At 34.3% G+C, this 26,566-nt stretch overlaps 2 protein-coding genes across 3 annotated transcripts in view; one reads left to right on the forward strand and one right to left on the reverse strand.

The window, feature by feature from the left end:
- The first annotated feature begins 929 nt into the window (after positions 1-929).
- Positions 930-26,554, forward strand: LOC111621277 (tribbles homolog 2-like). The gene is made up of 3 exons (XM_023363362.1): positions 930-1,582; positions 24,613-24,905; positions 25,070-26,554. Exons 1-3 carry the CDS (start codon positions 1,316-1,318, stop codon positions 25,560-25,562), a joined length of 1,053 nt encoding a protein of 350 aa, XP_023219130.1. The 5' UTR covers positions 930-1,315; the 3' UTR covers positions 25,563-26,554.
- The window catches only part of LOC111621276 (endoplasmic reticulum-Golgi intermediate compartment protein 3-like), a 56,883-nt gene continuing 55,918 nt past the window's right edge, over positions 25,602-26,566 (reverse strand). For both annotated transcript variants that reach the window (XM_023363360.1, XM_023363361.1), the window contains exons 10-13: positions 26,155-26,219; positions 25,952-26,088; positions 25,825-25,880; positions 25,602-25,743 (exon numbers count right to left, since the gene is read on the reverse strand). In XM_023363360.1, coding sequence (XP_023219128.1) covers positions 25,667-25,743; positions 25,825-25,880; positions 25,952-26,088; positions 26,155-26,219 — 335 coding nt within the window. In that variant the 3' untranslated portion in view covers positions 25,602-25,666. The remainder of the gene's footprint in view (positions 25,744-25,824; positions 25,881-25,951; positions 26,089-26,154; positions 26,220-26,566) is intronic.

Below are 26,566 nucleotides of genomic sequence, written 5' to 3' on the forward strand. Positions count from 1 at the left end.
AACAGACAGCCCATGAAAAATTCGTGAATTATGCGCCCGAATTCGATCCCGAGTTCTTCAGAGCGGCAAGCTGACGCCTTTATCGCTTGGTCATCCGGCCGGAAAAGGAAGTTTCGCAGTAGATTTACATAAATAATTTGACCTTTAAATTTACCGGAAGTTTTATTATTGTTAAATCATCGATTAAAATGCCGACTTACATTGAAAAGCATTATTTTGACACTACAGACATCGGTTTATCCTTTAAATTCTCATCCGAAAGATGAAAACAATAATATGACTAAACATGGTGTATTTTACCAACTGGAAGAATGCCGCCATCTTTAGTCCCGTTACTATTTGGTTAAATTTAGGGACGATGTCTATTGAATTAAAATGACGTTTGCTAAATTTCTATCCACTTTTTGATATTTAATATTTCTATATTTTATTTTTAAACTTTGTTTTGATGATTTTTATATATTTGAGCATTTTTGTCGCCGCTTTAAATGTTGCAAGATTACGGAATAAAAACGAAGAATTTGGAAAATAATTAGAAAATATTATTATAAATAAAATTTTTCGGGCTAATTTCTTTATATTTTTCTGAAAGTTTCCCTCTTCCATTCGTCACTCGTCGCTTCCGCGTCGCGACGAGAGCGACGGCGCGTCGGGAGACGCCCCGATGGTGTTATGTCTCGCGCTCGTACTCCGCGCCTCGGGCGGAGGGCCGCGGCCTTCGGAATCGGCCGTCGCCGGAGAGCGGCTTTTCCGATAACCGGAGTTATTTCCGTCGGAGTGACGACATTTCGATTGCGTTCGCATCTGCCTTACGTCACGGAGCGGGACGATGTCGCAATCGCCGTAGTCTTTCGCTTGGAGAAATAGTTCCGACATTTTCTCGGCGTTTTCGGCTTTCCGGATCTCTCGCCGCGCGAAAACAACTTAAAATTTGGAATTTTTGGCGTATCCGGGACAGAAAACCGAGAGATCGAGCCAAATTGGTGTTTTCCGAAGACGACGGGGGCGAAGGGAGCGAGCCGTCCCGGCTTCCGGAACGTGTCACTCCGCGCCATGGCCGAAACTCGCGGACGGCGTCGGACAGGTCGTGTGGGTGAAAACTAGGGTCCGTCGCCATTAGGACCCGAAATTTCTTGTGACTCGTCATCCCGGGCCGACAATCTTCACCCGGGACCTGTAAACCGTCATCGACGCAGCTTTGGCGTCGTTTCCAGTCGGACCGAAGCACTCGAAAGCAGCGAACGAGCCGATCGAACGGCCGCGTCTCTCCTCCAAGGTGACAGATTCGCTCGGACGTTGGCCGTCGACGTACCCGATGAATAACGTCTCCCGTCGACCCAGACTCAACTTGACTCAGGCGCGACTCAAGCAGCGACAGTCTTTCGACAAGGCCCCGGATTCGGGCGCCGGAAGCAGCGGAAGCCTTAGTCCCAATCTGCAGCCCGCCACCCCGCCCGATTTGGACGGCAAGGAGTCGTCCGTACCACGAAAAATAGGCAAATACTTGCTGCTCGAGCGACAGACCGGAAGCGGCCTCTTCAGATGCTTGGACACGCATTCCCGGGACGAACGCGTCTGCAAGGTGAGTTTCAACTTCTTCCTCCTCCTCCTCTTCCTCTTCGACCCGCCGCCGGACCACCGACCCAAGGGAACTCCGGACGACGGGTCGACGCTTTCCTCCATTCCGGCGTTCACTTCCGCTCTCGATTTTCCGGACGTTTCCGGTAAGTCGAGTTTAAAAAAAAATAATAATAATCGGGCCGTTCGTCGTGCCGAACGACGAAGAAAACCAGATAAAACGTGGCGACGACGGTTATTGCGACATCGCACCGAAAACTGTCGTCATACGTAGTAGACGCGCTTCCGACGCCCCCTCTTAATTTTTTTTTGTTAACTTTTATTTTTTATTTTCCCCCGTTTTATCCCCCGCGACTTTTTAGCGGGTTCGGCATCTCCCTCCGACTTTTAAGGTCGGCGGTCGAACGAACTCGGGTTACCTTCGCGTTCGGGGCGGCCGTTGCGAAACCGAGTATATTTACGAAACTAGTTTTGGTTTAAGGACTTCGTTCCGAAGGACCGACTCCGGTCTCCGGGCATGCCATCGATCGCGTTTCTTTTAACGATCCGCCTCTTCCTCCCACCCGTTTCGGGGTCGATCGACGTCGCGACCCGTCCGTCTGACCTCGAATCGTTCGTAGTTACTACCAGACGTGACGTCGAACTTTAACGTTCTCGAAATTCCGCTCGATTTCTCGGGAGGGGAGAGCTCCGATTGATATTCTGCGCCGGAAGTTCGAAAAATCGTAAGATCCGCTTTACGTTGAATCCCAGGACGTCGAAGGTCCCGGCCTTCTCCGACGCTTTTGTCCAAAAATCTGGCTCAAGGTGTTCCAATTGACGGGTGTAATGGACCTCGGGGTAATTGCACCATCCAAATAGGAATTTGAATGCGGCAATTAATTAAGTAGAGAGATTTAAATATAATTAATGATGGAGACGTTTCGAAATTTGAGTGTCGGACAAAAATTGCTCGACGAGGAATCGGAGGAGGGCCTGATTTAGAACGACGGGAGGACTCGCGTGGTTTGTTTGCGGTCCCGCTCGAGCCCGGCAATTTAAACTATTTTTTGAGTAGGTAGTCGAAACAGCCGTGTCGGTCGATTTTATTAAATTATCGCATTATCCTGCGTATTCTGGAGATTATAGTTTGATAAAATATCAAGGATACGTTTGCTTCCAAACAGCTTAGTAAATTTTAAAATATGTGTAGGATCGAATATGATTCTAAGTAAGAAATGCCAATTTTTTTTTCATTTTATAAGCATTAACTTCTGAAATTCTTCAGGCTGTCTTTTTTTGTGATACATTCGTTGGTTGGTGTTTGTGCTCCCGTTGAGGTCGACTCCGACAGAACTGTATGCAAGTATTGGCATATTTAAAGTTTACTCTCTGTTAAACTAAATTTAAATTTTTCGATTCTATATGAAAACAAATGATAGGGATATTACTTTGTTTGACTGTCGTGTCACTGTTGTGTGATTCTGTATTTGACTGTTTTGTTCCGTTTAAATTTTCAAATACCGTGATATTGTTAGTTATATTTAATCTCTCTTCTTAATTAACATTCAAACACTAGTCGCAATGTATAAATTAATATTTGAACTTTGCGACTAATTAAGATCCGTGGCATGTCAAATTTGAGTGTCTTGATTTAGCTTGTCTGTAAAACAATTAAAATACTGTAATTCTTAGTATTTAGGTTCGTATTTAAAAAGTCTCTATGGATTGAATCTAGTAGTTCGAATAATCTTTACTAGTTTTTATAAACAGACCATTTGCAAAAATGAGTTCTAAAATAAACCATATGGTTTACTCTAGAACTTTGACACGGGTTATCAATGGTTGGTTGGTTGCATAGTACAATGATTTTGTTGTCCGGAATATGATCTAATCCGTAGCTTGGAATGAATCTCATTCCTGTAATTCTTCCAATGGATTTTATGATTAAAGTGATAATTTTCTGCATTCTTTGGCTGGCGTAACCATGTAACTTTGGTATTTGATGGATGCTTTCTATAAAATGATAATACTACCAATTTAAATTTCTGATTAATGTATTAATAATTGAAGTTTCTTATCAATATTTCTAATAATTTTAATTATAAAATTTAACAAATGATCCTATTTTAAGCATTTATGATTTTAAACCATTCTATCATACAAATTATGATTTCAGTTTGGAATTACAATAAGTAATTAAATTTTTGTAAATTTTATGGTTTGACAATTGTTGCAAAATAGAAAGAAAAATTATAAATTTAATAAAACTAAAGCAAATTACGGCTTTTTTTTTTTTTTCTGCATAAGTATGTGTAAAATTGTAGTTATTCTATTATCCCATTCAAAAATCTTATTTGATTTTTTTATAGATTAATGTTACTGTTAAGATATTTGTTAATTTTCTATTCTAATTTGCATCAAAGTAAATGATGAATTCAAAGTTATTATACTGAAAGTTAATCTAGTTATAATTTGTAATTTCTGATGATAAAAATGACATTTGCATTATTTAAAACAAAAGATATTTTAAATCTTTGATTGTTATCTGATAATAGACAATACAGGAATGTGATTTATTAATGCTGAAAGTCTGTTTAAATTAAGCATTAACATTTTTGAAATCTCCCAAAACTAACTACAAAACAATGACTCAAATTCGTTTGACAGTCTGCGACATTTAAAACTGAAGATGCGATTCTTTGAAAAAAATATTATTATGCAAAGTAGACTTCAAGAGTTTGCTCTGTTATTCTCATTTGTTGTTGATTTTATTTATTTCAAGTAATTATAAAACTTTTTAAATTCCAGAGCATGGTTAAGCAGATTTAAAAAAGTCTAAATTCATGTTTGTATCCCAAATTAGGAGCCAATCATTTGAAGTTATCAATATGAACAATAAATCATTTCTTTTTGGCCGTGATATATATATATTATATTATGTAATATATATTTTCAGTATTAATATATTATGTGCAGTGGCATACTTAGGATTTAATCTTGAGGAGCTAAATTGAATGGATAAAGACATTTGTAATGTAAATTCAATAGAACACTCATCTTATGTGACCACTAATTCATAAGTAGTATAGAAATAGAAGCCACGACACAATATAAATAAAAGAATGAATTTTAATTAGGAAAAGGTTTTTTGGAAAATTTTCTAGTGTTTGTTTTTCTTTGGATGGTGCCAAGGCCCCTTGGCTTCCTCTGGATCCACTACTGATTGTGTGTGTGTGTTTTCTATAAAATAAATTTAAAATGCCATTTTCTTTTGCATATTGAAATGAAATATGCTTTGTTATTGCATCATTTTCTGTTTCTATTTTGTATATAATTAAATATCTAGATAAAGGGATACAGTTAACTTTATACTCTCTCAGGTTCTCGATCAATGAAATTTTTTGATGATCCCAACGTATTCATTTTTTATGCATATGCAAGAATATTATTGTGTTAAAGATGGTACTTTAATGTTTTGTTTTTAAAACTTTCAATATTTCATACAAGTTGGTGAGTTAGAAAAGAAAGTTTCTTTTAATAAAGTTGTAATTGGAAATAGTTTAGAAGGCTAGTTTACAACCAGCCCTCTAAACTCTAACGACAACAATCCTTAAAAACTTAAAATTTCTTTTTATTAGCAAGTTTATATCAAATCAAAAATAAAGTAGTATTAATTTTTTATACATATTACACATACCATCGTCAATGTTATTTTGACTACACAGTGTACATATCATGTTTCCTACAGTATTGTAATATATATTATAAAATTACAATGCATAGGGAAACAGGAAACATTGAGATTAGTTCAAGATTAGTTATCTTTGTTGCGATTAGAATAAAGAAAGAGAAATTAAATATAAAGTATTTTAGAATAAAATACATCACAAAAAAGTTCCATGGCCAAATTTCTTCTCTTCTGTTATTATAGATATGCTGTTAAATTTTACTTCAATTCATAATCTAAGCAAATGAATGACTTTAAAGTCATTCATTTGCTACTGGTTTTTTCTCCCCCCTCTCTTCCTAGATGCTTGTCAGTAAAATTTTCCTTGTATGAGTCAGACTAGTTTTACTCAGAAGGAATTGTATACTTTGTTAAATTAGATTTTTGTTCATTTGTTTTCATACCTTGTTTTATCTTATCATCCTGTTGTTAAACTTTATACGCTATATTTTTTTAGAGATATAATACGAAATTTAATACATTTTTATTATGCTGATAATTATTTTTGGGCTTTAAACTTTTAATTAAATAGTTAATTTATAATGAATTTTGTTAAGAGAAGTTATAATTTATCAGTTAGTCTTTAATCACTTTTATAAATATATAATACAATATTCTTTCTATAACCTTTTAATAAAATTATATAATACATATTTGTATAAGTTATGATATTTGAAATCAATCTGTGAAATAATTAAAAGTAACATTATGACTATAAGTTTCATTAACATTATTATAAGAAAAGATGTATTGGACGGTTTTAATGCCCGATAATTTTTAATTGTATAAAATTAACCGAACAAATTAAAAGCAGTTATTACATACATATTTTTCAAATAAACGTGATAAAAGTTGAATATACTCTGTTCTTGAATTAATTAAATTTCATTTTCAATTAAAGTGACAGTAATATAACAACTAATATAATGTTAAGATACAACATAATGTTATTGGTATGTTATGTATATCTAGCAATAGAACATGTTAAGGTATCATTCTTGTAATTTACTAGATTACAGATTTGAATACCATCAGAAACATGGATGTTTGCGTCATCAGATTTCAAACAGGATTATTGTTTAGGATATTCTAAAGCCACTAGTGTGGTACAGTCGACCCCCCCCTATAACGTACGTTCCTATAACGACAATTCCTAGAACGTAGCGAAAAAATTGTAGCAACTTTCGTATAACGTACCTCCTATAACGTCGTTTCGCGACAAGATTGATAGAGTCTGGACCAATAGTGGATGAGCAGCCGAACTACTTTCCTCCGACCCTGCGCCACGCTACGGAGCGGCTAAATTGAGTTAATAGAAATAGAAGCCACGACACAATATAAATAAAAATATATATTATATTATGTAATATATATTTTCAGTATTAATATATTATGTGCAGTGGCATACTTAGGATTTAATCTTGAGGAGCTAAGTTGAATGGATAAAGACATTTGTAATGTAAATTCAATAGAACACCCATCTTATGTGACCACTAATTCATAAGTAGTATAGAAATAGAAGCCACGACACAATATAAATAAAAGAATGAATTTTAATTAGGAAAAGGTTTTTTGGAAAATTTTCTAGTGTTTGTTTTTCTTTGGATGGTGCCAAGGCCCCTTGGCTTCCTCTGGATCCACTACTGATTGTGTGTGTGTGTTTTCTATAAAATAAATTTAAAATGCCATTTTCTTTTGCATATTGAAATGAAATATGCTTTGTTATTGCATCATTTTCTGTTTCTATTTTGTATATAATTAAATATCTAGATAAAGGGATACAGTTAACTTTATACTCTCTCAGGTTCTCGATCAATGAAATTTTTTGATGATCCCAACGTATTCATTTTTTATGCATATGCAAGAATATTATTGTGTTAAAGATGGTACTTTAATGTTTTGTTTTTAAAACTTTCAATATTTCATACAAGTTGGTGAGTTAGAAAAGAAAGTTTCTTTTAATAAAGTTGTAATTGGAAATAGTTTAGAAGGCTAGTTTACAACCAGCCCTCTAAACTCTAACGACAACAATCCTTAAAAACTTAAAATTTCTTTTTATTAGCAAGTTTATATCAAATCAAAAATAAAGTAGTATTAATTTTTTATACATATTACACATACCATCGTCAATGTTATTTTGACTACACAGTNTATTTTGGAAATGTTGAGTGGAATTAGTCTAGAATCGGTTAATTTTATAGAAGAAAACCTTTCGAACAGCCTTAGTCCGTAAAGTTCCCACCTATCGGGCTGCGATTGGCTCATTCCTACAACGTAATTTTCGGTTAGCGTGGAACGTATCTAAGCGTTATAGGGGGGTCTACTGTATTGAATATATAAAAAAAAAAAAAAAAAGTAAATTTACAAACATGGAACAATTAGAAACAGCATACAATACATAATTACACTATATATTATTAATTTTAATTTCAGATTATAATAAAATTCTTTATTTGACTAGATCTGTTTTTTGTAACTATCTCAATTGTCAAAAAATGTATTTATGATAATGCATAGTTTAAATATTAATTTTTAAAAACAAAATATGCATTTATGATTTTTACTGCATATTTTGCAGATTGATCATTTTCAGGACTGAATAAGTTTTTTACAAACTTTAGAGCTTGTTACTAAAATCGTAAATGCTAATTTTTCAATGATCTATAATCCGATTCTGCTATCTGATAATGAATATTTTTGCATATGTACAGTACAGTTCATTTGAGAGAGATCGTTCTTCCATCCAACTTTAGATAAATGCATGAAATTCAAATGTTTTAAATTTGAACTGTCTAATTTGCATTCTTTTAAGTTCCACAAACATGTTTTGCATTACCATGGAAACCTGTTTTCAAATTCTCAAAATCGTTTGAATTAATTGGATTAAAATTATTGTAAATGTTATATTTATTAATTTAATACTGTGAAATTTAACCCAGTCATTTTTAAACATCTCGTAAACAATTAAGCATATAGAAATAAATTCAATCTTGATTGATTAGACAGTATAGAAAGTTATAAAATTTTATTGAACACAGAAAGAATTTTATCTGTAATGACTTGATGCACATCTGCTCCTGCGTGAAACATTACTCTGTTATCTGTTTTGTGACATCATGATTTTCAAATTCTTTGTGTCATGTATTTTCACACTGGTCTTTATCCATTCTCACTGAAAATGTGTGATTTTAAACACACAAATCCAGCCCTTAATAATAAGGTCTGTACAATGTGTAGGCGACTTATCATATTCATAGCATTTGAAATTATAATTAGTGCTAAAAGTAAATATAAACAAAGTAATTTACATACAGTGGATATAAAATATATTTTGTAATCAAAAAGAAATCATTTGGATTTGTATTTATATTTGTATTGTAATTATTTATAGTAAATAATTACAATTTGAATTTTCATTATTATTAAGTTGTTTTGTGTAAGATTATTGAACTTAGCCAAATTTTATTATTATTATTATTATTATTTTCTTTCATATTAAAATTACATTATTAAGAGAATAGTTATGTTGTTTGTATTGAAAGACATTGCAGGAAATGTAAAATATGTATCATATTTCTATAAAATGATAGTACATTATGTTTATATATATATTTTTTTTTTAATATTTTTTTTTTGATATATTTTGAAGTGCAATAATTTTCTGTGATATGATGCAATTTTTAAATTGCCAAACTTTCATAATAATTAGAAATCTCTGCTATTAGGTAGCTGCATTTCAACATTCCTCTTTGAAAGTGATCTCGTTTTTTTTTTTATTATTTGTGTATTTCATCTATGAATTGTTTCGTTGCTTTCCATTATGGTGTAACTCTAACATTCTCCATTAAGTCATGAATAGACTCATTTTACTGTTAAGGAAATGTTCAGTTGTCAGGAAAAAAAAATAAATTAAAGTTTACTTTGATAATACAATTCAATTCTATAATATAAAGATGCAAAATCTTTAGCATTTATCTGTTAAAAGAGAGTTTTATATATATATTCAAATGAAAGATTTTGTTTAAAAATTGTCCTTTGTTATTATTATTAGGGAGCAGTTTAGTTTTGTTTCATAAAATCCTCAATTTATTTTTGGAAATAACCTAATTTACACTTTTGTGCTAATTGGAACAACTGTTTTATAAGGAAAGGGTAAACAAATCTTTATTTTAAACTTATATCCAATTTCTTCTGGTCTTTAACTGATTTACATACTTGTCAGTGCAAATTGCTTTGATTAGTTTGCTTTTAAATAATTTGGATATTTTCTCTATAGTGTTATGGATGTAAAACATTGTAGTTGTTGTTAAAATTTAATAACCGATACAAGAAATATAGAAGAATAATGGTATGTAATGATAACTGTGATATTTGAGATAATCCTGGATACCACCCCAGTTTCTGTCTCAAAATTTAACATTTACAAAATAATAATTGCAGAAAATGATACTGTTTTAATGAAAGGACAATGTGATTATAAATTTATTCAAATATAAATGTCTTTTACGTGAAAAATAATTAATATAGAGATCACATACTGTACTTTGGTTTTGAATATGAAAACTTTATTTTTGTACATACAACCTTGCAAAAAATTGCCAAAATAAAAATTAAACTTTTGCATAACTTGCTTTACCATATACCATGCACTTTTGGTTGCAGCTATTGCTCCATAGGTGTACGTTCATGATTGCAATGTAAAATCAATGTATAACCTATCACATTGCATAAGCTGTAACTTTCCAAATTGTCTTTTAAACACAGATAACCTAGAGGTTATATGCATGAAAATACTGTAATTAGATTTTACTAAAATTAAATATATTTATTTGACATGCAGTTTTTTTTCTTTTGAAGGAAATTATCTAAAATGTTGATTTTTATCTGTGCACAAAATAGCATTTCCAAAGATATATGCCAGTTATTAAGGCTCTTTTATAACTTTATATTTCTTTTTATTGAATATAATCAATAATAAAGTGGTTTGGAAATCTTCCAGAATTATTCTTGTTCAAAATGTGTAAGCTGTAAAGCTAGATTATAGCATTAACAGAAGTTTGACATCTCCTGAGGTATATATTTAGTTTTTGAGAACCATTAAAATATATAACTAGTTGGATGTGTTTTCAGATCCATATGAAGAAGTCATATTTGGTAAAAGTCAGGAGAAATAAGTGTGTAAAAATGTATTTACATAAAATTACTGTTTTTTCTTCTGATTTGATTCCTTATCTATAATTATAAATAATTTTAACATAAAGGTGGCTCTTAGCATTTGGTATTCACCTATTACTGATTAGTTGCCTTTTGCCAAAGTGTCACATGGCAAATACATACATACACACACAGGATTATTTGCCAAGTATTGGTTCATTGTGGGACTTACAATTATTTGTCCAAGATTTGTTTCCTTTGATTTGGTACAATATATCAATACAGAGTGGGGAAACTGCAAATACCAAATATTTGTCGAAAGAAGTCAGGTAAATCACCACACTGTTCAGTATTGGCCAAATGTTTTCTCGGTGTTTGGTGAATACTGAATGTGTGGAGCTGGCATTAAATGAGACAAAAATATATAAATGGACATTCTAGCTTCAGTATTGATGTCATGAATGATATTACATATTAGCTTGTTGTCAGTTTAGACCAGTGTTTCTCAATGGGGGCAATTAGTAACAATTTATATTTTGGGGGGCTGAAAAACAATTTTCTGGACGATATAGTAAAACATTATATTAAGAATAATTTAGATATTTTATTCGTTATATCATACAATAATTAAACAAATAACATTATACTAGTCACTAGTCTATTCAATGCAGTACGAATTTGCCGTTAGCCTTGGCCCTCGGCATCAAAATTTTGAAGTGAAGGGGGCGACGATTCGTTAGAGGTTGAGAAACACTGGTTTAGACCATAGATTCTCAAAGCATGATTTGTGGACTTGTGGTCTGTGAACTGACCTAGTCATTTTTGTAAAATAAAGCTCTATGCTATCTAGTCAGAGGAAAGAATATGTTTATGCATTATTTATTACTTGTGTTAGGTTACTGAATAGACAAAAAATTTTTGGCATGCGTCTAAAGCGACTGTGACTGACAAGCCAGATTAAATGATCCATGGATTGTATAACTTTGAGGATCACTGGTTTACAGGGCTGTGCCAACCAAGAAGCAAAATGGTGAGCTGCACCAGGGTGCTACGTAAGAATGACAGTACAATCTAGTCACCAACTTTTTATACACTATGTTAAATTACATAGTGTATAAAAAGTTGTAAATTTGTCTTAAACTTTTATTTTGTGACAGTTTGTTTGTAAATTAATTTACTTAAAGTAATTTTTAAATTATAATAATTATTTTTTTACCATTAAAATTTTTAATATTAACAAAATTTTACAAGATTTTGCAAAATTGAAATTTGTAAGACAAAATTCCTTTGTGTTCTCTATGAATGATTTGCCTGAAAGGACAGCTGTATACTGTTGAAAGTACTAGCATAATAAATTCTCTTTGTGTGAAGTCGACAGATAGTACTGTATGTTATATTTTCTAATAGTATATTATTGGCATTTATGATTATTTAAATTTTATAACTTCGTTTATTTCATCAAATTATAAAACTGTATGTATATGTTACCGCTAAAGCTCGGAAACTCGTTAATCTGCAGATTACCTAGCTAATCTGCAGATTAACTAGCGTGATCCGTTAAAGTTGCTAAAATTGTTCTATTTTTCAAATTACCTAGGTAATGTGCAGATTATCTAGGTCAGTGGTCCCCAACCCCCGGGCCGCGGACCGGTACCGGTCCGTGGATCAAATGGTACCGGGCCGCCCAAGGAACATTAAATTATTTCCATTTTATTTACTATGGTGTATTTGTCTGANTAAACAATAATAATAATGTTTTATTTTATGGTTTCAATTTTAATGCATTTATAGTGTATAAAAATGAAACTAATAAAATCCGTAAAAATTATTAATATATAATTTCAATTATTTCAAATAAATTGCAAAAAAGAGAGATATCGGGCAAAAAATTTCTCACACTGGACTGGCAATTTAACCTTGTTGTGACCTGGCTGGTTTACACTGATTTTTTGCAGGAATACTTATAGGTTGCATATATAAGGATGATAGCTGTTCTCATATACTATCTTAATCATTCTTGCATGACTGGTAATGTTTAGATTTTATTTAATTCAAAACCTCTGAATTGTCAATTGTTTTGCATACACTGCATTGCTAGCATTTAAGAATTGCACGTGACTTACAAGCTATACTTTTATCATCAATGTCACATTATTTTTCATCAGTATCTTTGACATCAAAAGATATTAAATACAAGTAAACATTTTGATAAAACTATTCATTCTACCCGATTGCCCATCAATTGATCAGTGTGCTATTTAAGGAAAGAAGAATTTTCATAAGAGGGAAAATTTATTAAAATAATTTGTTTAAAATAAATTATTTTTAAAATGTGATGACAAAATCATCTCTGAATAAACATAAAATCAATTGAAGAATTTAATTTCTTTATAAATAAGAAAATGTGATGATTTATGATGTAAATTTAACTATATTATTTGGAACACCTTGATGATACCTGCTTCCTTTATAATTCATTAGAGAAAAGTTATCCTTGTTAATTATTTCTATGTTTAATCAATCTCCTTAAAATAATATTTTCTTAATGAATATTGTATTTCATTAAAAGTAAATTAAGCAATTTTTTCTTAAGAATTATTCTAATCTATTTCAATAATTCTATTCTTATTCTATTTAAAATGGTAATTCCACGATTCCATTGATTAGGCCAAGAACGCAAATATACGAGAATATTCATATTTAAAACAACAAATCCCAGAAAGTTTGTAGAACTGGCACTATCTTTGTAAATAAATAAGTCACTACTAACTTCAGGAAGCCAATGTTTATTAATTAAAAGAAACAATTTTGATCAAGATCTGACTATCTTCAGCTGAAAATCTTATAGAAATATAAGATTGTAAGCTGAGGATGGTCATATCTTAACTGAAAAAATTTCTTTCAATTAATAGAAGTTGGTTTCCTGAAATTAGCAGTGATTTATTTATTAACAAATCCAAGTTAAATGTGAAATGGAAAAGAATTATTGAATCTTTCCATTTGGCCGTTCTTATGATTTCTTTTTATTTAAATGTAAAGAAAAGCCCTTCAATGAAACAGTGATTTTAAAAATAGTTGAAATGAAAATTTTATATAATTGGAAATCTGTAAGGGGAGACATTTCTATTTATATAAAATAAGGATTTTTGTGAGAATTTGCAATGTTACCATTTTGTAACTTCTCTGTCATGTTCTCCAGTCTACAAAAACCCCTTATGGATGAGAACATAATTTTAATTGGAGAAATTAGAAATCTTCCTCACGCCAAATGTATCAAGTAATAATTTATAAAAGCTTAAGTATAAAGTTTAAAATCTAAAAAACAACTTTTTTCTTAGAAGAACATTTGCATCAGTATTTCTATTATTTGTATGTAATCGGTTATATATATTTTTTTAATTTTTTTTTCCTTATTTTACAATTATTTAATTGTGAAATAAGGACAAATATTTAAGTACAAAACACCAAAAAACTATGAAGTTAATAGCAGTTCTACTTCTGATCTTTGGTATCCAGATAGTTTAAACAATTTAATTAAGTAAAAAAAGAATCCACAGCTGAAAGTGTCAATAGCACTTATTGGTAAACATTTTGTTAATAAATGGAATTTTTTTTTGTTTAAAACTTTTCATTGTTATTAAACTGAAAAGCTTAGAAATCTAAATTATGTCAAAGCTGATTTTTAAATCAAATAAAGTGTATAATTTTTCTTGTGTGCCAAACATTATCTCCCTAAGCAATTGTTTATGTAAGTCAATGTTTATAAAATTCATGCATAAATTGGTTGATAGTTCTTGAAATAGATGTATTAGTGTTCCTATTAGTATGCTGTTTTTTATGTTGATATCTCTCTTAATATAAAGGTTTAAAAAGAAAAAAAATTGTCACTTCTTGTAACATTGAAAATTTTAATAATTTCTTCTGAAATAAACTTATTTCTTAAATAAGAAATATAAGAAATGATATGATATAATATATAAAACGTTTTCTTTGCACGTGTAGAAAATTTATTTTACTGTATCTGTTATTAACTTAATGTTAATTAATATTAAGAGTTTACCTATGATCCAAGATCAGAAGTAGAACTGCTATCAACTTTTTACTTTTTTGGTATTTCGTACTTTAATATTTTTCCTTATATCCTTATTTTACAATTATTTCATTGTAAAAGTTTATATTTCCAGTTACGTAAAATTTTTATTATTAACTTAAGCTTTTTTTAAGGTTTTTAGTAAATCCTTTTTTTCTGCTATTTGTAATTACAGTAGAGCATCGATTATCCGAAACAATTTGGGCTGGTGTTGTTCAGATAACTGATCATTTACAGTACAGTTTTGTGTTTAATATATTTTTTTGTATGTATTTTGAATCACACGTCTTACAAATTCATACCTTACATAAAGTAGTACATTAAAGTAGGTCTCCAGTTTAGGTTGACAGGGAGGGAGGGAGTACTGTGGCGTTGCAGCACTCTCTCCCTAGCGGGAATTTAAATTTGCCGATTGGAACGCTTTTGGTTAACCGATGTTTCGATTGATCGGTATTCGGATAATCAATACTCCACTGTATTGAAGATGCTAATTTAGGTTATATATACATAGAACTTAAAAGATTGAGAGAAATAGTTCTCAATTTCTTTCTTGCATTTATGATGATTTATGCTTAAAAGCAATGTTATGTCTAGTTTTCATTGTAAGTATTAAACCAGATTTTCAGTTGCTCCATCCATTTCTTTTCATAATAACCATTTTATATTAGAACTGTTCATTTTTCTGAGCTGTTTTAAAGACAATCTAAATCTTTTTCAGTGAGGTGATACATTTCAGTAGTCTAAAATCTCTTATTATCATTTTACTTAATGTGTTAATATTTCTATAGCAAAATCTTAAAGAAAAATAATAAAACTGATGTTCACATGGGTTGATGTTTGTATTATATGTTACTTTTACATGGATGGTATGAATGGTAATGCTAACTTATGTTATAACTTTTATATGAATATATAACAAGCAATAGCTCAATAAATCTGGCAATATTTGGTTTATATATATGTGTAATGTAATCAGAGAAAAAATTGAGAAATGTTTACATTAGAATTGAAAAATAATACCAGAGATCTGCAACTAATTGTTGCATTTTGGTGATAATACTTATTCAACAATCAAGTTTCACATAATCACAGATGACAAACAGACATCAACAAACAAGAAGTTAGAAGGCGAAAAGTGTGATTGTTTGTGGAGTTTAATCCTGATTTGTTGTTTCAAAGGTGGTTAAATCTTTCGTTGATACAGGTTATGTTTGTTTACGGGTATACAAAGTAATAAAGAAACTCAAGGAAGGTAATGGTACCAAAGAGAAGGAAGGATCAGGTTATCCAATTGCCACATTGAAACTGAAACCAGCAAAGATCACTGGACTGCTCCTTGAAAACAACAGTAGATCTGACTTAGTAATGGATGTCAAGAACATTTGGATATTTGGACAAAACAATGAAACAGATTATGCAGGTTTTTGGGTATGAAGAAAAATCCCAGAACTCAGCATACACTCGTCCCAGATCAGAGCAAAAGGCAATGTTGGCATTTGACAACTCTTCAAAGGGACAAGAGAAGAGCCATTTAAAATTGTTGATGCTGAGTCTCATTGTCTCTTCACCTGTAATCAGAAGTTCAAGTACTTCCACAGGGGAAAAGAAGTTAAACCAGATGTACAAGTTAAAAGAAAGTTGGACCAAAGATTCTTGTGTGAATGGTGGCAAGATCAAAGAAACTGTCTAAGCCTTTTTGTATCACAGGGTGCAATTAATTCTGAAACATATATTAAAGAGTATTGAAGCTGGTGTGGTTCTGTACTTTTCAAACAATAAAATTTTATAGTTTGGCCCACACTATACAAGAGTCACTATGGCAAGACCTGATGAGTTGATTGCTGCATTCATAGAAGAAAATCACCCATTAAATGTTTCTTATTTGCCTTCTGTTGAGAATTTCTTGGTTTATTTTAAACAAAAGGTTTGAGTTTGGATGGGAAGCAAAATCTGCCCCAAAACTAGTTTAAAATAATGAGGGGAAAAAAGGTATTAATAAAGTTCTGCCTCCAACTGGACCAAAATCTTCACAGGTGTTCATGGAAAAGTTCATCAGCTGCCAAACATAGGTAGCTTGTTGAACTTTGCCACCAGCAATTCACTGAACTGACTGTTAAAGTACATCCTGGTTATTAATTCTTGTTAATAATAATAAATGATCATTAAATTTAAAGTTACAGCAAGAAAAGCTTGTCTCAATTTTTTTTTTCTCTGAGTATATTATAAAATTTTATATGACCAAACCTGTATTTGATTCAGAAAAATAGAAAATAAAAAAAAATGTTTGTGCCATTTGTTTTTCAAGCTTGAAAAATATGAATGCACGAATCATTAATGAGTATATAAATAAATTTTTCAAAATTGTAAAGAAATAAATGTGGAAAATGATAGTTTCAAAGTTTTGAAGTTCAGTTTACATTTGGTCTCATTTTAAGTATAAAGTACACTAATTGATTGTGTTATCTAATAGTTGATATGTTTTTATGGTATAAAATAATATAAAAAGTAACTGAATTTCTAGAAATGTTTCACTTAGCGTGAATGTTTTTTTATATTTTTCATTATCCTTAATACATTTTTATGGAATACGAGATCGAGTCAAAACTTTGGTATCACAGACTAAATTATTTAAACAGACATTCAAATTATTACCTCCAATTTTCAAACACTGGAATGTTTGCCATTTTCAACGCAATTAAAAAAAAAATTCATTGATAGTAATATAGTCCTAAGTACCCTGTCCATGAATTTTCTCTCACCCACACATTTAATTCAAATCTAAGAGTAGCAAGTTGTGAAAAATGTTTCTCTTTTTGGGCATTCATTAAATGTTTTAAAATAAACTATAGTAGAAAGATCCTTAAAATAGTACCATGATTCATCGTCCTGTTTTTTTTTTTTTTTTTTGAGTGCATATTTTTTAATTAAACTGATATATCTTGCTTGGATAACAATTTTTTTTCCTTAAAAAATAAAATGAATGATATAATGATAATATCTGTAATTATATGCAATACAAAAATGATATAAATACATGTGTATAAAAAAAAATAAATTTTTGTAGCTACATTTCCAATTGATAAAAGTGTACCATACGACAAGTGGGTTTTTCTACTTTCGTTTTGATAAAATATTGAATATTGTACTTATCGAAAACAGAGAAATCATATCTCATAATCTCTCTTCAGTTACTGGTAGTAGAAATAATACATATTACTATTTAAATGTTTTTTTTATTTTGAATAAACTTATTTTCTTTGATTTATTTTAATAGTAAAAATGGCTTCTGATGAGGACTCTTTTTCAATTTTTTTTTTTTTTTTTTTTCGGTTGCAATTTTCAGTTTACAGGCCTATACATATCCACTTCTGTCTGTCATTTGTTAATCTTGAGAACAGAGTTAGATTGATTAAAATCGAGACCAGATACAGAAAGTTTAGGGACCGGAGGCCCTGATTAAGTATATATCGTGACGATGTTGTGATAATATATATATATATATATATACATTCGATTTTTGTATGGTAAACTTGTGTAGCCAGTTATGTTTGATATTCTACACTTGTATTCTACCATTTCAGCCTACTTAGTTTTATAATTTCATAATGATCTCTTTATGCATGAATATGGGGATCAGTAATTAATCTACATTTCTCTATCGGCTTGCTTTGTTCCCATCAATCATCTATACTTTGTAATATATAAAGCTGTCTAATAATGACAATCCAGTATTTATTGATTTGTCACAGTAGTTCTTTCTAGTAGTGTGTGTGAGATTTTTTTCATGCAGTGTTAACAGTGCTGTCACCCTAAACTAGTTTATGATTAATGTTACATGTTGTACTGTTTATGCAAATGATATGTCTATTCAAAAAAGACTTTTGTGTGTCTTGTAAAGATAGAAGTTATAAATGAAAGATGCTTTGAGTATGGATGATGTTGAAACAAGGAAATTGTTTTTAATAAAATGAGCAATTATCATCCAGAGAATTGTGATAAAGGAATTGATGTTGTTATTGGATTGTAAAAACTTCTATGGTAATTTCATAACCTACAAATTATTAAAACTAAGTAGGGCTATCTTTAGCCTGAAGGTGCCAGTAATTTGTACTCTAAGGTAGTATTAAAAGGTATCGTACTGAAAGTTGCTCCATAGAAACATTACTATCTGTTATATGTATATTAGCAATAAATTTTTAGGAAAAAGCACCGACTGTTAGTAGATTTAAAACAATAAGTTTTTGGCAATGTATCCTGTTAAAATTATGGTATTAATTTCTTTATAAACAAGCAATGGATTCTGCAATTTTTGTCAATTTTTTTATAATAATTAAGGTCAGTTCCAATATAAGTACAGTGAAAGGAGAAACAAAAAGCTTATAAAATTGATCAATTTAATATTAAATGTTTGCTTTTCTTGAAATTATTGATAATAGAAATGATTAGAATTCATTAATATTCTTGATTATGACTTAATAGGAGGAATTATGTAAAATGATTAGAATTTTTTTTATCAATTAAATTATGTCCAAGATAAATAGAAGATAAATATAAATTAAAGCGGGGATTTTTAATCAGAAGTCCACAAATTTGGGATTCTTAATGGTTTCCAGAAAGACTATGAGCAGGGATTAGGATTGTTCTCAATATGGGAGGACAGTCTTGGATTGAACTGTATTGTCCCGAGTACAATTTTTATTGTTTTTGCTTCATTTAACTTTATTATTCTCTGAAATTTTCCTATTCTAAAGCAATAGCCTTTATCACTAACTAGAATAAGAGAATGAGACATATTGTTAGTCAGACAAGCAACTAAAGTTTAGATTGGCATTGTGCAACAGTTCTTAATAATTCTAACATTGAGTTTAAAGTCCTATTTATTGTCTATTTGATGTTTTATAGTTTTCTCCAATTCTCTCTGCCTTGTGGCACCAAGATGGCCTTTAATAGCACTTACAAAGGGTAGTATATGGCCGGTGTTATTATTTAACCTTTATTTACATTTCTGTAATGTTTTTAATGTAGACGAGGAAAATTTACCGCGCAATATGGTCTCCAGAGGCGGTAAAGGTTACCACTCTTACGGCGTAGGTCACTTACTATGCTAACATAATCGGCGAAAAACACTTGTCTTTGTTTTAAGTAGTGTAATGCTGTCAATATTTGTAACTCCAATTTTATGTAAACGCGTGTAAAAATATACTCGGGAGTCCATCAAACACGCTGTTTATTCCGTTGCCGATAAAGGAAACGAATGGCCATCGTCGCTCCATGATGCGCCATAATGGGATCCGGGATGAACGAACGGTGATCATTTTTTACAGTCCGTTTCAAAAAGAAAACGTTGCAAAGATCGATAATTGTTACGGTTTGTTTTTTGCTTTTGCGTATACATATATTTTTCTCTTACGTTATTTTCGAGAGCTTAACTTTCGTCTTTCCGTTAATGCGATTTATTCGCCATTATACTCTTCATCTCCATATTTAATTATTCGAATATCTTTAAGCCAAGACAAGATTATTATTTCATCCGATAATTGAAAAAAAAATTCATGGAATGAATTATAAAAATTTATCTTATTCGTAAGCATAAATATGGATAGGAGCGAAACGTCTGTTACCAAATGGTCCCCTGCATTAATAAATTTCGCTCTCGTAGGCTCTAGTAATATCGACCCAGATTATGCGAGAAACGCGAATAATTTACTTGCCTCCCCCCCAAAAAAACGAAAAATTGGTAAAATTACGGTTATATTTAAATCATACGAACAGTTTTAAATAATCGAGGGAGTACCGCTCGACTTTTATTCGCGTTATCTGTTCTGTTTTTGGACGGTCGTAACTTAAGATTAATGCTTTTCCACACACTTTCGGAATTCCAATTCACGCTTCCGAATGCTTTTTTTTTTTTTAGTACTTCGAGCCGAAAAAGAGTATTGTTTAATGTCGAAATCCTAATACGGTTCCCCCGTACTGTAATTTCTTAATCGCGTGCAAAATTAAAACGTAATATCGAGAATTACGCACGTCTGACATTTTTTTAGTTTTGTAAAAACCAACTGCTGGTCCTAGTTAGCGTTAAAATTTAAGACGTAAATTAGTTAATGCGTGAACGGCCCGCTATATTATTAATTACAATATATATATATATAATTTTTCCACAACGATTCAGACATATGCGGTGACGTAATACAAACGAGTTAAGCCGCAACAAATGAATGAAACTGTTGTCCAGTGTCGACGTTTGTGACGTATTTCGATTCGTCACCCGCCCGCATTCGTAAAAAAAAAAAACGCCAGAGGGCCGACGAAATTTATAACGATCTACCGGCGTAAATTCCCCCCTTTTTTAATGGGGAATTAACGTTTGTGCGGGTTAAATCTGAGGAACCCCGTTTGTAGAAGGTTAAGGGGGGTTCGAACTAGGGTATAGAGACCAAAATCTGGCAGTTGGGCGGATGACAAAGTCGTATCAAAGTCTCTTCCGTTTTAACGCGGCGGCGAGACGGATATCTGGTTCGGTCCGGTTCTAATCCCGCGTGTTACGTAAGGGTGCGTTTCTAAACCGGGCAGCTCGCCAGGAAAAAAGAAAAAAAAAAAAAAAAATAGTCTGAACGTAGCAAAGACTGCCGACGGCGAGCAAAACAAAATGGCAGCCAGCTATCGTTATTCCGGTTTTCCGATAAGGAAAAGTATGGGTAAACCGTAAACGTTTGCCAAGTAAATTAGTAATAATTTTATGAGTAAAATAATTTCCGACGTTATTTTTCTAGATAACAGCCTATGACGTGGTAATTGACGTCATAGGACGTAGTTTAAAAAAAAAAACTCCTTTCGGGAATGCATTCCGGTCTTCGGCACGCCCTAAGTTCTTTTATTTTTTTTCTTTTCGAATTTGTCAGTGGACGAATAAGGCGACGATTCGAGACGGAGAACCAATCGCGAATGATGTTAGTTTGTCCGAGTGCGTTTTTAATATTTCTAACCGGAAAGCGAAAGGGCGACGCGAAATTTCAAACTCAGCGCATTAATAGAAATTAGGTCGAACGGAGGGAATTCCGTTTCGCGCCGAGTTCTAGAAAACTAGAACTAAATTTTACAAGGACGCAACTCGAATCCATTAAACGAAATAGTTTTATTTTTTTTATTTGTAATCCTTTTATTTACACATTTGGCGCTGTTGGAAGGGGAAACTCGACGCAATTTATATTTTTCTTTTTCTTCTTTCCGTTTCCTTTTAGAGGCCGTTCGCCCAGCTTTTAAGTGGTAAAATAAGTTGTCCGGAACACTCGATCCGCCGCTCTTTCTCCCGCCCGCCCATAAAAAAAAAGTCGAGAAAATTTAATATTGGAGTACTCCGCTCCGCTTTTCTTTCCCGTACTTCCGCCGTAGAAGCCAACGTTTTCTACGAAATGCGGAAATGACGCACGCACTTTTCTGTAACAAAAGAAAAGCGGGAAAGTCCTTTTGGAACCTGAAACTGGATTTGTTTTTTATTTTTTCCTTTCTCGGTTTAAGAATTCCTCCCACCGACGACCTCAACTTTCCAGTCGATTCGATTATGGTGTAAAATCTGAATTGTTAAGTATATATATATTTTTTTTTTTGTGTGTAGACTAAACTATCAAAAGTGTCTTTCTGAAATTCAATATTGCAATGAACAGCCAGATTCCTATATTTGTCTATTAAAGGCTAAGGCTCCTGCCAAATTACTTTGTGTGGTTAGGCCACCATCTCTTGTTAAATTTAATAAATAAAAGGGGAGCTGCGGCCTCACCCACGCCAAGCGATCGATTTCGCCACGAAGATTTATTAAAAATTCTGACGTTTTCTTTTCTCTCGCGCAGGTCCCGCTTCCGAATGCTTTTTTTTTTTAGTACTTCGAGCCGAAAAAGAGTATTGTTTAATGTCGAAATCCTAATACGGTTTCCCCGTACTGTAATTTCCTTAATCGCGTGCAAAATTAAAACGTAATATCGAGAATTACGCACGTCTCACATTTTTTTAGTTTTGTAAAACCAACTGCTGGTTCCAGTTAGCGTTAAAATTTAAGACGTAAATTAGTTAATGCGTGAACGGCCCGCTATATTATTAATTACAAATATATATATATATATAATTTTTCCACAACGATTCAGACATATGCGGTGACGTAATACAAACGAGTTAAGCCGCAACAAATGAATGAAACTGTTGTCCAGTGTCGACGTTTGTGACGTATTTCGATTCGTCACCCGCCCGCATTCGTAAAAAAAAAAAACGCCAGAGGGCCGACGAAATTTATAACGATCTACCGGCGTAAATTCCCCCCTTTTTTAATGGGGAATTAACGTTTGTGCGGGTTAAATCTGAGGAACCCCGTTTGTAGAAGGTTAAGGGGGGTTCGAACTAGGGTATAGAGACCAAAATCTGGCAGTTGGGCGGATGACAAAGTCGTATCAAAGTCTCTTCCGTTTTAACGCGGCGGCGAGACGGATATCTGGTTCGGTCCGGTTCTAATCCCGCGTGTTACGTAAGGGTGCGTTTCTAAACCGGGCAGCTCGCCAGGAAAAAAGAAAAAAAAAAAAAAAAGTCTGAACGTAGCAAAGACTGCCGACGGCGAGCAAAACAAAATGGCAGCCAGCTATCGTTATTCCGGTTTTCCGATAAGGAAAAGTATGGGTAAACCGTAAACGTTTGCCAAGTAAATTAGTAATAATTTTATGAGTAAAATAATTTCCGACGTTATTTTTCTAGATAACAGCCTATGACGTGGTAATTGACGTCATAGGACGTAGTTTAAAAAAAAAAACTCCTTTCGGGAATGCATTCCGGTCTTCGGCACGCCCTAAATTCTTTTATTTTTTTTCTTTTCGAATTTGTCAGTGGACGAATAAGGCGACGATTCGAGACGGAGAACCAATCGCGAATGATGTTAGTTTGTCCGAGTGCGTTTTTAATATTTCTAACCGGAAAGCGAAAGGGCGACGCGAAATTTCAAACTCAGCGCATTAATAGAAATTAGGTCGAACGGAGGGAATTCCGTTTCGCGCCGAGTTCTAGAAAACTAGAACTAAATTTTACAAGGACGCAACTCGAATCCATTAAACGAAATAGTTTTATTTTTTTTATTTGTAATCCTTTTATTTACACATTTGGCGCTGTTGGAAGGGGAAACTCGACGCAATTTATATTTTTCTTTTTCTTCTTTCCGTTTCCTTTTAGAGGCCGTTCGCCCAGCTTTTAAGTGGTAAAATAAGTTGTCCGGAACACTCGATCCGCCGCTCTTTCTCCCGCCCGCCCATAAAAAAAAAGTCGAGAAAATTTAATATTGGAGTACTCCGCTCCGCTTTTCTTTCCCGTACTTCCGCCGTAGAAGCCAACGTTTTCTACGAAATGCGGAAATGACGCACGCACTTTTCTGTAACAAAAGAAAAGCGGGAAAGTCCTTTTGGAACCTGAAACTGGATTTGTTTTTTATTTTTTCCTTTCTCGGTTTAAGAATTCCTCCCACCGACGACCTCAACTTTCCAGTCGATTCGATTATGGTGTAAAATCTGAATTGTTAAGTATATATATATATTTTTTTTTTGTGTTGTATGTGTGTAGAAGAGTTACCGTATCTTACGGCATACCAGAAACAAACCCCCATTTCGGCATAGAATATTTTAGTGAGCCATCCCGCGCATTTGGCACTCCGTCCCCAATTGTTTTTACCATATTCTGGTGCAGAAATAAAAGAATTTCCCCCCGAAATAAGTGTACAAAGGGGGGTCGAAGTCGTTGAAAATTAAAATTTTTCGGTGGTAAAGCAGTTTAACAAATAATTTAAATTAATATAGCTAGCTAAGTTTTATTGGAGAGTCGGGCTAGATAAAGGTTACCTGTAGCCTGAGGCTTGGGAAATTCGTTAGACTACGGGAGATGTCAGCTTCACGTGTAAGACGTCCCGCGTCTTACCTGTGAAATTGCTATCTCCCGTATTACTTTTTTTAGCCTGTTTTTTTGGGAAAAGCCGCCTATTATACGCCGTAAATTTATCGATCGATTAATTAATTTTCCTTTCGTACTTATTAATTAAAACGGGGTTCTACTTTTCCAGGTGGTGAAGAACAAGAGAAACAGAGAGGCGCTGATCGGTCACTTCCGCTTGGACGGCCATCCGCTGATTAACGGAGTGGAGGAGGTGCTGGTTGCCGAGTCAAACTCCTACATCATCTTCCCGCCCTCCTACGGAGACTTGCATTCTTACGTCAGACAGAAGCGACGTCTTAGGGAACACGAGGCGTTGGGCCTCTTTCTGCAGATCGCCTCGGCTGTGGCCGCCTGCCACCAGGCGGGCATCGTCCTCAGGGACCTCAAATTGCGAAAGTTCGTCTTCAAGAATCCCGAAAGGTGAGTTGGAAGCGTCGTTCCTCCCGCGAATTTTAATTTCGATCCGGCCGCCGCCGTCATCCGCGTAATTATAAAAGGGGAGCTGCGGCCTCACCCACGCCAAGCGATCGATTTCGCCACGAAGATTTATTAAAAATTCTGACGTTTTCTTTTCTCTCGCGCAGGACCGAACTGAAACTGGAGACGCTGGACGACGCGGTGGTGGTGGAAGACGACGACTGGCTCAACGACCGCCACGGCTGTCCCGCTTACGTCAGCCCCGAGATCCTCATCACCTCCGGCTACTACTCGGGCCGAGCGGCCGACTGCTGGAGCCTGGGCATCATGCTCTACGCCATGTTGGTGGGACGCTACCCCTTCCACGACGCCGACCCGGGCGCCGTCCTGCTCAAGGTGCGACGCGGAAGTTTCAGCGTTCCCGACGGCCTCTCCTCGCACGCCCGCTGCCTGATACGCAGCCTCCTGCGCATGGAGCCGGCCGAGAGACTGACGGCCGAAGAGGTGCTCGACCACCCCTGGTTCAAATCGGGCCGCCGCCGACACGGACACGCGGCCGAGTCGGGGCGCGGCGCGCCCCGAGGCGACGACGCCAAGGTGCCCGACCAGACGGTGCCCGATCCCGCCCTGCAGGAAGAGACCTCCTCCTTCTTCGCGTGACCCCCGGGCTCCGGGCTCCGCCCGACCCGGCGCCCGACGCCCGACGGACCGCGGTTCCAACCCACTCGGGTCGAGAGTTAACGGCCTTTATTGTCGATTCTACACTAGTTGGCCTTGCCCAACTCGATCTTCTGGATGGCCCGCGACGAGTGGTAGATGGCCGAGTCGATCATCCCCGCCACTGAAAGAAGAAGAAAAAAAAAAGACAATGGACTACGTCACAGGCGACTCCGGACGTCGAACCGCCGGGCGCGCCGCTTACCGGTGAAGACTCCGCCCACGATGGCGCAGACGCCGGTCAGGAAGTGCGGAAAGGACCTGAAAGAGAAAGAGAGGAGGAGGTGAGGGGCGGGGCGGGCTCCACCCCCGCGTCGGGCCCGCCCACTCACTTGCGCTTCTCCGAATATTTGACCATCATGGGCGAGAACTCGTAGACGACGAAGACGCCCGGCAGACTCTGATCTCCGCCCGCCGAAGCGGCCCTCTTCCGATGGCGGGTGACGGCGAACCTGTTGGTGTGCAGCGTCTGAAACGAAAAGACAAATGAACGAAAACGGTCGGCGAACGGGAGAGTCGAGCCGCCTCCACTCACCTGTCCGTCGGAGCGAGAGTACATCATGGGCACGATCTTGGCGTAGTACTGGAACATGACGCCGCCTGAGATAAACAAACAAAAAAAAAACAATTAGGAGAGAACGAACGGGACGAAGAAGAATACGAGGAAAGAACGCGCGCCCCCTTTTTTTTAATTATAATGAACCGCGCCATTGCGCGGTCTCCTCCCGACCTCGACGTTTTTAAGTTTAAACGAATGCGAAATTGTAGAGAAAAAAAAAACGGAAGAACAAAACGTTTTCGGCCGAAAGACGACGCGAAGTGTCCGCGTCTACGAAAAAGAAGAAAAAAAACGTTATGGCCACCGTTTCCGGCGGAAACGGGACGCCCCACTTGTACCAAAATGTCCAATAAAAACATTTGTAACGTAAAAAAAACGAGTGGGTTTT

This window comes from Centruroides sculpturatus, unplaced genomic scaffold (assembly GCF_000671375.1).
Source record: "Centruroides sculpturatus isolate CEXI.00-Female unplaced genomic scaffold, Cexi_2.0 scaffold271, whole genome shotgun sequence".
Taxonomy (NCBI): Eukaryota; Metazoa; Arthropoda; class Arachnida; order Scorpiones; family Buthidae; genus Centruroides; species Centruroides sculpturatus.